Below are 11,282 nucleotides of genomic sequence, written 5' to 3'. Positions count from 1 at the left end.
AGGCCCTCCTAAACCAGTTGCCAGGCAGTATGGCTTCCTCTGATTTGGCCAGGCTTGCTCATTTGCCTGTTGTGTGGTAGGAAGTGACGTCAGCCTGCCCAGATCACATGGAATATATAGGTGACGGGGTGTCCATGCTCCCCTCAGATCAGTTTGTTCCCAGAAATGAGTACTGTGTCAGGCAGGCAAACTGACAGACCATCTTACAAGAAATAAGGAAACTCCTTAGTCTGAAAGCAGGTAACCTCAGACAGTAATTCAAATTTACACCAAAAACCAAAGAGCAGGCTGGGCGCGGTGGCTCACGCCTGTAATCCCAGCACTTTGGGAAGCTGCGGCGGGTGGATCACCTGAAGTCAGGAGTTTGAGACCAGCCTGGCCACATGGTGAAACCCTGTCTCTACTAAAAATACAAAAATTAGCCAGGCATGGTGGTGGGTACCTGTAATCCCAGCTACTTGGGAGGCTGAGGCGGGAGAATCAATTGAACCTGGGAGGCAGAGGTTGCAGTGAGCCGAGATCACTCCATTGCACTCCAGCCTGGGTGACAGAGTAAGAAAGACTGTCTCAAAAAAAAAAAAAAAAAAAAAAAGGCACCCGTGACAGTAATTATGTAATTAGAAGGATTACAGTGGGCTGGGAGCGGTGGCGCATGCCTGTAATCCCAGCAATTTGGGAGGCCTAGGCGGGCGAATCACCTGAGGTCAGGAGTTCGAGACCAGCCTGGCCAACATGGTGAAACCCTGTCTCTACTTAAAATACAAAACATTAGCCGGGCATGGTGGTATGCACCTGTAATCTCAGCTACTCAGGAGGCTGAGGCAGGAGAATCGCTTGAACCTGGGAGGTGGAGGTTGCAGTGAGCCGAGGTCGCACCATTGTATTCCAGCCTGGGGGACAAGAGGGAGACTTCATCTCAAAAAAAAAAAAAAAAAGATTATGGTAGTCCTCTGTTATCCTTGAAGCATACCTTCCAAGACCCACAGTGGATGCCTGAAGCTGCTGATAGTACTGAATGCAATCTGAACACATTTCTGTTCATGTCTTCCACCTACAAACTGAATGCCTTTCCCATCTTGACTGAGCATTTATCACACCCTGTGGCCTTGGAAACTTTGGCAGTTTGAGGTATGACAGTGAAACTAGCATGAATTTCCTTCTCTTTCTTCACAACTTCATGGCTAGAATATTCATCTTTTTTTTTTTTTTTTTTGAGACAGAGTTTCACTCTTGTTGCCCAGGCTGGAGTACAGTGGTGCAATCTCGGCTCACTGCAACATCTGTCTCCTGGGTTCAAGCAATTCTCCTGTCTCAGCCTACCGAGTAGCTGGGATTACAGGCATGCGCCACCACACCCAGCTAATTTTGTATTTTTAGTAGAGATGGCGTTTCTTCATGTTGTTCAGCCTGGTCTTGAACTCCTGACCTCAGGTGATCCGCCTGCTTCGGCCTCCCAAAGTGCTGGAATTACAGGCGTGAGTCACCAAGCCTGGCCTAGAAGATTCATCTTAAGGCCAGGCATGGTGGCTCACGCCTGTAATTCCAGAATTTTGGGAAGTTGAGGCAGGAGACTCACTTGAGCCCAGGAGTTCGAGACCAGCATGGGCAACATGGCAAAACCCTGTCTCTACAAAAAAAAATGGAAAAAATCAGCCAAGCGTGGTGTCATTCACCTGTAGTCCCAGCTACTTGGGAGGCTGAGCTGGGAGGATTGCTTAAGCCTAGGTGGTTGAGGCTGCAGTGAGCTGTGGTGGTGCCACTGCACTCCACCCTGGGTGGCGCCACTGCACTCCACCCTGGGTGGCAGAGTGAGACTCTGTCTCAAAAAAAAATAAAAAGGGTTGGTCACAATGGCTCACGCCTGTAATCCCAGCACTTTTGGAGGCCAAGGTGTGTGGATCACCTGAGGTCAGGAGTTTGAGACCAGCCTGACCAATATGGTGAAACCCTTTCTCTACTAAAAATACAAAAATTAGCTGGGCATGGTGGCAGGCACCTGTAGTCCCAGTTACCTGGGAGGCTGAGACAGGAGAATTGCTTAAACCCAGGAAGTGGAGGTTGCAGTGAGCCAAGATCATGCCACTGCACTCCAGCCTGGGTAACAGGGCAAGACTCCATCTCAAAAAAAAAAAAAAGGAAATACCTGAGGCTTCTGAGGCTTTGTAATTTATGAAGAAAAGAGGTTTATTTTGGCTCATGGCTCTGTAGGCTATACAGGAAGCACAGTGCTGGCATCTGCTTCTGCTGAGGCCTCAGGAAGCTTCCAATCATGATACAAGGTGAAGGGGGAGCAAGCACATCACATGGCAAGCGAGGGAGTGAGAGAGGGGTGCCAGGCTCTTTCATTTATTTATTTATTTGATACAGAGCCTCCCTCTGTTGCTCAGGCTGGAGTGCAGTGGCACAGTCTCGGCTCACTGCAACCTCTCCCTCCCAGATTCAAGTGATTCCCCTGTTTTGGCCCCCCAAGTAGCTGGGACTACAGGTGTGCGCCACCATACCAGTTAATTTTTTTTGGTATTTTTAGTAGAGACGGGGTTTCACCACTTTGGCCAGTCTGGTCTTGAACTCCTGACCTCAAGCAATCTGCCTGTCTTGGCTTTCCGAAGTTCTGGGATTATAGAAGTGAGCTACCACGCCCAGTCTCAGGCTCTTTTTTTTTTTTTTTTTCAGACAGAGTCTCGCTCTGTCGCCCAAGCTGGAGTGCAGTGGCGTGATCTCGGCTCACTGCAAGCTCCGCCTCCCATGTTCATGCCATTCTCTATCTCAGGCTCTTTTAAACAACCAGCTCTCGAGGGAATGAGGGAACTCACAGAGCGAGAACTCACTCATTACTGTGGGGAGGGCACCAAGACCTTCATGAGGGTTTCGCTTCCAAACACCTCCCACCAGGCCCACCTCCAACACTGGCGGTCATTTCAACATGAGATTTGGAGGGGAAAATATCCACACCAAATCAATACCCGTATAAGAAGCCAGAGGCTGGGCATGGTGGCTCATGCCTGTAATCTTAACACTTTGGGAGGCTGAGGCAGGTGGATCACTTGAGGCCAGGAATTTGAGACCAATTTGAGACCGACATGGCGAAACCAACCCCGTCTCTACAAAAACATACAAAAATTAGCCAGACATGGTGGCGCTCACCTGTAATCCCAGTTACTTGGGTGGTGGAGGCACAAAAATCGCTTGACCCCAGGAGGCAGAGGTTGAAGTTAGCCGAGATTGTGCCAATGCACTCCAGCATGGGTGACAGAGCAAGACTCCGTCTCAAAAAAAAAAAAAAGAAGGCTGGGCGTGGTGGCTCACAGTGGCGGACCACCTGAGGTCAGGAGTTCGAGACCAGCCTGGCCAATGTGGTGAAACCCTGTCTCTACAAAAATACAAAAATGAGCTGGGCATGATGGCAGTGCCTGTAATCCCAGCTCCTCGGGAGGCTGAGGTGGGAGAATTGCTTGAACCTGGGAGGTGGAGGTTGCGGTGAGCTGAGATTGTGCCATTGCACTCCAGCCTGGGTGACAGAGCAAGACTCCACCTCAAAAAAAAAAAAAAAAAAAAAAAAGTCAGAGAGCTAGCTGGCTCTCTTCCTGCCATGTGAGGATGCAAGAAGTTGGTGGTCTGCAACTTGCAAGAGGTCCCTCCCTAGAACCCAACTTTCTGGCACTGTGATCACAGACTTCCAATCTCCAGACCTATGAGAAATAAATATTTAAGCCAGTTTATGGTTTTTTTTAAATAGCAGCCTGAGCCAACTAAGAGAGTTGGGTTTTGCTGCAATAACAAATGTCCCTCAAATCTTACTGACTTACACCATCACAGGTTTCTTTTTTGTTCATGGCACCCATCCAGGCCACCAGGCTTTTCGTTTTGCTTAAGAGACATAGTCTTGCTCTTGTTCTGTCACCCAGTCTAGAGTGCAGTGGTGTGATCATAGCTCAGGGCAGCCTCAATCTTCTGGGCTCAAGTGATCCTCCTGCCTCAGCCTCCTGAGCAGCTGGAACTGCGGGTGCATACCACCACACCTAGCTAAGTTTCAAGTTTTTTGTAGAGAGAACTGCGGGTGCGTACCACCACACCTAGCTAAGTTTCAAGTTTTTTGTAGAGAGAACTGCGGGTGCGTACCACCACACCTAGCTAAGTTTCAAGTTTTTTGTAGAGAGAACTGCGGGTGCATACCATCATACCTAGTTAAGTTTCAAGTTTTTTGTAGAGAGAACTGCAGGTACATACCACCATACCTAGCTAAGTTTCAAGTTTTTTGTAGAGAGAACTGCGGGTGCATACCACCATACCTAGTTAAGTTTCAAGTTTTTTGTAGAGAGAACTGCGGGTGCATACCACCATACCTAGCTAAGTTTCAAGTTTTTTGTAGAGAGAACTGCGAGTACATACCACCACACCTAGCTAAGTTTCAAGTTTTTTGTAGAGAGGGGTTCCTGGTATGTTGTCCAGTCTGGTCTTGAACCCCTGGGCTCAAGCAATCCTCTTGGTTTGGTCTCCAGAAGTGCTGCGATTACAGGCGGGGTTTCACCATGTTGGCCAGGCTGATCTCGAACTCCTGACCTCAGGTGATCCACCGCCTCGCTCTCCCAAAGTGCTGGAATTACTGGCGTGAGCCACCGCTCCCCATCGGGGGCTTTTTTTTTTTTTTTTTTTTAAATCAGTCTCTAACACTGGAACATTTTTCTGCTTTGGAAGTAAAACCATCCAGGCTGTTAGACACAGACACCCCTCTTTTGGCTTCCTTCAAATTACTGAAAACAAGTCTCTCCACCCCTGCACCCAAACAACCAACCAAAGACTGGCCAGTTCATGCTGTAGTCCCAGAACTTTGGGAGGCCAAGGTGGGAGGATTGCTTGAGCCTAGGAGGTCGAGGCTGCAGTGAGCTGTGATCGCACCACTGTGCTCCATCCTGGGTGACAGAGTGAGACCCTGTCCTCCCAAAAAATAAAATATTTTTTAAAAAAGTACTTGTCTGATGTGCTCGTAAAAAGTAAAAGAAGAGGATCCTTGGTTAATGGCCCTGCCCCTCACTCCAAGGCTGTATTTGCTGTGCTCACTGTCTGGGCTCTAGTCCTGCTGCCCCCAGCTAACTCCTCCTTTACCTAGCTAACTCCTTTGTCTCTTAATTAATGCCACAAACATTTATTGAGCACCTACTGCATGCCAGATCTTATTCTGGGAGCTAGGAATACAGCAGTAAACAAGATGGACAAGGCACCATCCTTGAGGAGCTCACAGCTTGACATTCCTTCTCAAAGTGGTTAAGCCCCAGGATGCTGGAGCCTGACGGGTTGCGTTTGAATCCCAGCTCTGCCACTTAACTAGCTGTGGGCAAAGTACTGTAATAAATGTAAACTCTCAGCCGGGCGCAGTGGCTCACACATGTAATCCCAGTAGTTTGGGAGGCTGAGGCGGGTGGGTTACTTGAGGCCAGTGGATCACTTGAGGCCAGGAATTCGAGACCAGCCTGGCCAGCATAGTGAAACCCCATCTCTACTGAAAATACAAACATTAGCTGGGTGTGGTGGCGGGCACCTGTAATTCCAGCTACTTGGGAGGATGAGGCAGGAGAATCTCTTGAATCCAGAAGGCTGAGGTTGCAGTGAGCTGACATCACACCACTGCACTCCAGCCTGGGCCACAGAGTGAGACTGTCTCCGTGGTGCTCGTCATCATTCTCCAGATGCCAGTTTTCCCCTTTTCTAGGAAGCCCTCTCATTGCCGCAGGCTGACTGAACCTGTTCTGGGATCCCACAGCTCCTGGGCTCCCTCATCCCGGCCCTGAAGACTCTGGGCTGTCGCTCTTTGGTAATGGGTATGTGTCCCCCACTGGACAGGGATCCTGGTGAGGGCAGGGACCAGGGCTTTCCTGATCCCTGCTCTGTCCCCAAATTCAGCCAGCAGAGAAGTGTGCACGCAGCAGGCACTCAGTACACATATGCTGAACACCTGAGTGTCACCTACAGCTGCGGGGACACTGGGGCAATCTGTGTGTTTCTCAGCCTTGCGTCGGGGGTTAAGGGGGCTGGAATTACTCGGCGAGGTCCGGAGGTCGCGCGCCCTTCCAGCGGTGGAACCCGGGGGCCAGGTGGAACTCGGTGTAACAGAGCCCCCAGTGGTAGCGCCCCGTCTCAGAACCCGGTGCGGGAGACGTTCTCCCCGCCCAAGGAGGGAAGGCGGGCGGGACTCCCAACCGGCTTGCCCGGGTCCCCCTGGGCCCCATGAATAACCAGGCGCGGACCCCAGCCCCCTCCTCGGCGCGGACTTCAACCGCAGTCCGGGCTTCTACCCCGACCCGGACGCCCACTCCACCCCGGACCCTGACTGTGGTCCGGACTCGGACCCCCATCCGGACCCTGACTCCAGTCCTGACTCCGTCTCCAGCCGGGACTCCCACTCCGGTCCTGACTCCCGCTCCAGCCCAGATCCCCACTCTGGTCCCCACTCCCACTCTGGCCCGGATCCCCCGTCTGGTTCCGCCTCCTGCTCTGGCCTGGATCCCTACTCCGGTCCCGACTCCTGCTCCCGTCCGGAACCCAACTCCGGTCCCGACCCCGGCTCGGACCCTGACTCCTCCAGTCCGGGTCCCAGCCCCAGCCCCAGCCCAGGTCCTGGCAGGGATTCGGGCCGCGCTCCCCGTCTTGGACTCCTACCTGGCCCCGGCCCTACCTTTGGATCCGCCCCCGGAACCTGCTCCGGAGCTGCCTTTGTCGCCCGAGGAGGACCCTGAGCCGGCGCCGAGCCTGAAGCTCATCCCGTCGGTCTCCAGCGAGGCCGGGCCCGCCCCGGGGCCCCTACCCGCGCGCACCCCGCTGGCTGCGAACTCACCCAGGCCCACCCTGGACTTCACCTTCAGAGCAGACCCATCGGCCACCGGGCTGGCGGATTCCCCCATTCCCGGTCCTGTCCCCGCGCCCATCCTGGGGACCATCCCGTCGGCCATCTCCTTACAGAATTCTACGGAAACCTTCGCCTCCTCCAGCGAGAACTTAGCGCTGGACAAGAGGGTCCTGATTCGAGTGACCTACTGGTGAGGACCTCACACATGCCTCTCCCAATCCCCGGGGACAGGGCCGGCGGTGGGGGCTGGGTCTCCGGGGACGTGGAGGTCAGGGTTGGGGTAGGGCGAGGGGAGGGATTCAGGTAGAGCCCCAGAGTCCCAATTCCCAGACTGGAAGCTCGCTCTTGTCTCATTCTCTTTGGGGCAGGAGAGCTTCAGGTTCAAACCCCTGCTTTGGATCTGAGCTTCATTCATTCATTCACTCGTTTCTGAGTGCTCTGCGGGCCAAGTGCCAGGCCTGTGCTAGGGATGGGGTGCTGGGCAGAGCAGATCGACCTGCTTTGCTCCCCAGCAAGACTGACCCAAAGACACCGCACATGATGGGGGCTCTGGCTTCCCTTCCCAGCCTCTCTCCTGCCCTGGAAGCTTCTCTGGCCCCTTGTCTCTCTCTCTCTCTCACTTTCTCCTCTTCTGTCTCTGCCCACAGGTGGTCTCTCCCACTCTCTGTCTCCCCACCTCACTCTCTCTCTCTCTCTCTTTTGTTTGTGTTTGTGTTTCGGACAAGTCTTGCTTTACTGCCCAGGCTGGAGTGCAGTGGTGCAATCACTGCTCACTGCAGCCTCAACCTCTAGGGATCAAGCGATCCTCCCACCTCAGCCTCCTGAGTAGCTGAGACTACAGGTGTGCACCACCATGCCTGCCTAATTTTTTTTTTTTTTGAGATGGAGTTTCACTCTTGTTGCCCAGGCTGGAGCGCAATGGCTCGATCTCTGCTCACTGCAACCTCTGCCTCCCGGGTTCAAGCAATTCTCCTGCCTCAGCCTCCCAAATAGCTGGAACCACAGGCATGTGCCACCACGCCTGGCTAATTTTGTATTTTCTTTTAGTAGAGATGGGGTTTCACCATGTTGGCCAGTCTGGTCTCGATCTTCTGACCTCGTGATCCACCCGCCTTGGCCTCCCAAAGTGCTGGGATTACAGGCATGAGCCACCGCGCCAGCCACGGCACCTGGCCCCTAATTTTTTAATTTTTTGTAGAGGCGGGGTTGGGGTGGGGTGCGGGGGCAGTATCACTATGTTGCCCAGGCTGTTCTTGAACTCCTAGATTCAAGCAGTCCTCCTGCCTCAGCCTCCCAAAGATCCGGGATTACAGGTGTGAGCTACCGTGCCCGGCCTGTGTCTTTCCTTTCCCAGAATGTTGTGTGTTTCTCCTTCTCCCTATCTCGGTTCCCTCACCTCTGGCCTCTTTCTTTCTCTCCATTTTCTCTTTTCTGTCTCTTTCTCTGACTCCATGGATTCATGTATTCATGTATTCTTTCATTCATTCGACAACTACTTCTTCAGCACCCACCATGTTCCAGGCCCTGTTGGCATCAGGGACACAGCAGTGAACAAGACAGAGATCCCTGTCCTTGTGGCTCCCACGGGCTGGTGTGGAGGGGCAAGCAATAAACAATAATATGACCTGTAGAAAATGATCTCATATGTGAGGAGGTGAACCGTACTGTGAACAAAAGGCATTTTGGGGGGTTGCAGTTTTAGCTGGGGTGGTCAGGAAGGCCTCACTGAGAAGGGGATATATGAGCGAAGCCCTGAAGGAAGGAGAGAAGGAGTTGTGTGGATGCTGTGGGGAGAGCATTCGGTTGAGGGAACTGCCAGTGCAAAGGCCCTGAGGCAGGGCATACCTGGGGTGTTGAAAGATGAGCTAGGGGACGGGCCTGTAATCCCAGCACTTTGGGAGGCTGAGGTGGGTGGATCACTTGAGGCCAGGTGTTCAAGACCAGCCTGGGCAACGTGGTGAAACCCTGTCTCTATAAAAAATTTCAAAAATTAGCTGAGTATGATGGTGCACGCCTGTAATCCCAGCTACTTGGGAAGCCGAAGTGGGAGAATTGCTGGAACCCAGGAGGTGGAAGGTTGCAGTGAGCCGAGATCGCACCACTGCTCTCCAGCCTGGGCGACAGAGCAAAACTCTGTCTCAAAAAAAAAAAAAAAAAAAATAGCCCGGTGTGGTGGCTCAAGCCTGTAATCCCACCACTTTGGGAGGCTGAGGCGGGTGGATCACGAGGTCAGGAAATCAAAACCATCCTGGCCAACATGGTAAAACCCTGTCTCTACTAAAACACAAAAAATTAGCCGGGCATAGTGGCAGGCACCTGTAGTCCCAGCTACTCTGGAGGCTGAGGCAGGGGAATGGCGTGAACCAGGGAGGCGGAGCTTGCAGTGAGCCGAGATCGCGCCATTGCACTCCAGCCTGGGCGACAGAGCGAGACTCCGTCTCAAAAAAAAAAAAAAAAAAAGAGAGAGAGAGAGAAAGAAAGATGAGCTAGGGGCTTCTGTGGCTGGCACAGGGTGAATGAGTTGGGGAGAAGTGGGAGAAGATGGGGACAGAGGGGTGAGAAGGCAGATCCTGTGGTGGCTTGCAGGCCACGGGAAGGACTGGCTTTTCCCCTGCGTGAGATGGCACTACTTCGGGATTCTGAACAGGGGAGGAACATGATCTAACTCAGGTGTTCATAGGGTGCCCTGAGCTGGGGAAGATACTGACGCGGTGTCTTCCCTGGTCTCTCTCTAACTTTCTCCTGCTGCTCTTGGCCTCCAGTGGCCTCTGAAGCTATAGCCTTCGGGTGAGTAGTTTTGGCTTTGGAGGTAGGGGGAGCCTGAGGCAGGAAGACTGGAAGGAGTCCCTGTTTCCCCTCCCCTGTGACCCCATAACCCCATCTCCTCCCCTCAGTACATTCTACTGAAAAAGAGCCTGGAGCAGCAATTTCCAAATCACCTACTCTTTGTAAGTGTGTGGGGGTCCTGGGGGAGAGGGGGGTGGTCAGGGACCTGAGATCCCTAAGGGGCTTGGAGGGGAGAGCTTAGCCTCCCCTACCCTCACCATTTCCTCCCAGGAGGAGGACAGAGCTGCCCAGACTACAGGGGAGTTTGAGGTGTTTGTGAACGGGAGACTGGTCCATTCCAAGAAGGTGATTCTGAGTAAGGGTCCGGGACAGGGAGGTGGGGTGGTGCTGAGGTCCTGGGGGTGGGAGACCTGTGTGCTTTCTCCCCTCTGTGCCCAGAGGGGTGATGGCTTTGTGAACGAGTCCAGACTGCAGAAAATTGTGAGCGTTATCGATGAGGAGATCAAGAAAAGGTAGCCGGCAAGGGGTGGAGCTGGAGGTGAGCATGGAGCTCCCACGGCTGCTGGTGGGAGGGGTGGGGGCCGGGTAGGAGGATGGGGCAGGGCTCTGTCTCGGTCCTGATCCTAGCTCAGCCGGTCCTCACTGTTAGAATCATGACAAGTCACCTACATCCTTTTCTGAGCCTCAGTTTCCTCATCTGTAAGACCCTGGGGTAGGACTGTGTTCAGTGAGTTTGAAAAATAGCAAGGAGGCAGGGCACAATCCTAGCACTTTGGGTGGCTAAAATGGCAGATCACTTGAGCCCAGGAGTTCGAGACCAGCCAGGGCAACATAATGAGACTCTGTCTCAACAAAATAATACTACTACTACTAATAATAAATAAATAAATTAGCCAGGCACAGTGGCTCACGCCTGTAATCCCAGCACTTTGAAAGCCTGAGGTGGGTGGATTGCATGAGCCCCGGAGTTAGAGGCTGCAATGAGCTCTGACCAGGCCACTGCACTCTAGCTTGGGTGACAGAGCAAGACCCTGTCTCTACAAGACAAAAAAAAGTGCCGGGCGCGATGGCTCATCCCTGTAATCCCAGCACTTTGGGAGGCCGAGGCGGGCAGATCACGAGGTCAGGAGATCGAGACCATCCTGGCTAACACTGTGAAACCTCATCTCTACTAAAAATACAAAAAATTAGCTGGCGTGGTGGCGGGGGCCTGTAGTCCCATCTACTCGGAAGGCTGAGGCAGGAGAATGGCGTGAACCTGAGAGGCGGAGCTTGCAGTGAGCTGAGATTGTGCCACTGCACTCCAGTCTGGGCGACAGAGCGAGACTCTGTCTCAAAAAAAAAAAAAGAAGGAAAAGAAAAAATAGTGAGGAAACTAGAATGGGCATTGTAGTCCATGGAAAACAGTATAACAGTGCCTGAGGCATGGTAGACCCTATATAAATACTTATTTTATGGAGCTGTCATTGCTATTGTTATTTTAAATGTTTTTCTTTCTCTCCCATCTTAGGAGTCTCAGCGGGATGATGAGAAGGGCTGAAATGTTGCCAAGTCAGGTCCTTTTCTGATGGTGGCTGGGGCTGGGGTGAGCTCAGGGAGGGGAAGAGGCGAATACATGCAGAGTCTGCCCCCCTGTGTCCAGTCTGACTGTGTC

The 11,282-nt window shown here is 52.7% G+C and overlaps 1 protein-coding gene and 1 long non-coding RNA gene across 7 annotated transcripts in view; one reads left to right on the top strand and one right to left on the bottom strand.

Annotated features, from left to right (window-relative positions):
- LOC129465550 (uncharacterized) overlaps window positions 1-11,282 on the bottom strand; it is a 56,708-nt gene that overhangs the window by 2,556 nt on the left and 42,870 nt on the right. The gene's annotated exons all lie outside the window — the stretch shown is intronic.
- On the top strand, window positions 6,091-11,268 carry SELENOV (selenoprotein V). 5 transcript variants are annotated; one of them, XM_063621203.1, is made up of 6 exons: window positions 6,130-7,031; window positions 9,604-9,628; window positions 9,736-9,789; window positions 9,899-9,973; window positions 10,067-10,140; window positions 11,139-11,265. In XM_063621203.1, exons 1-6 carry the CDS (start codon window positions 6,223-6,225, stop codon window positions 11,194-11,196), a joined length of 1,095 nt encoding a protein of 364 aa, XP_063477273.1. In that variant the 5' UTR covers window positions 6,130-6,222; the 3' UTR covers window positions 11,197-11,265. The 5 variants fall into 5 exon arrangements, with proteins under 5 accessions (XP_063477275.1, XP_063477274.1, XP_063477273.1 ...); XM_055247948.2 differs by having other exon boundaries at window positions 6,132-7,031; window positions 10,067-10,166; window positions 11,139-11,234; XM_063621204.1 differs by lacking the exon at window positions 9,899-9,973 and having other exon boundaries at window positions 6,129-7,031; window positions 11,139-11,268.

This window comes from Symphalangus syndactylus, chromosome 17 (genome assembly GCF_028878055.3).
Source record: "Symphalangus syndactylus isolate Jambi chromosome 17, NHGRI_mSymSyn1-v2.1_pri, whole genome shotgun sequence".
In the NCBI taxonomy this organism is placed as follows: domain Eukaryota; kingdom Metazoa; phylum Chordata; class Mammalia; order Primates; family Hylobatidae; genus Symphalangus; species Symphalangus syndactylus.
This window is presented reverse-complemented; position numbering and strand designations above follow the sequence as displayed.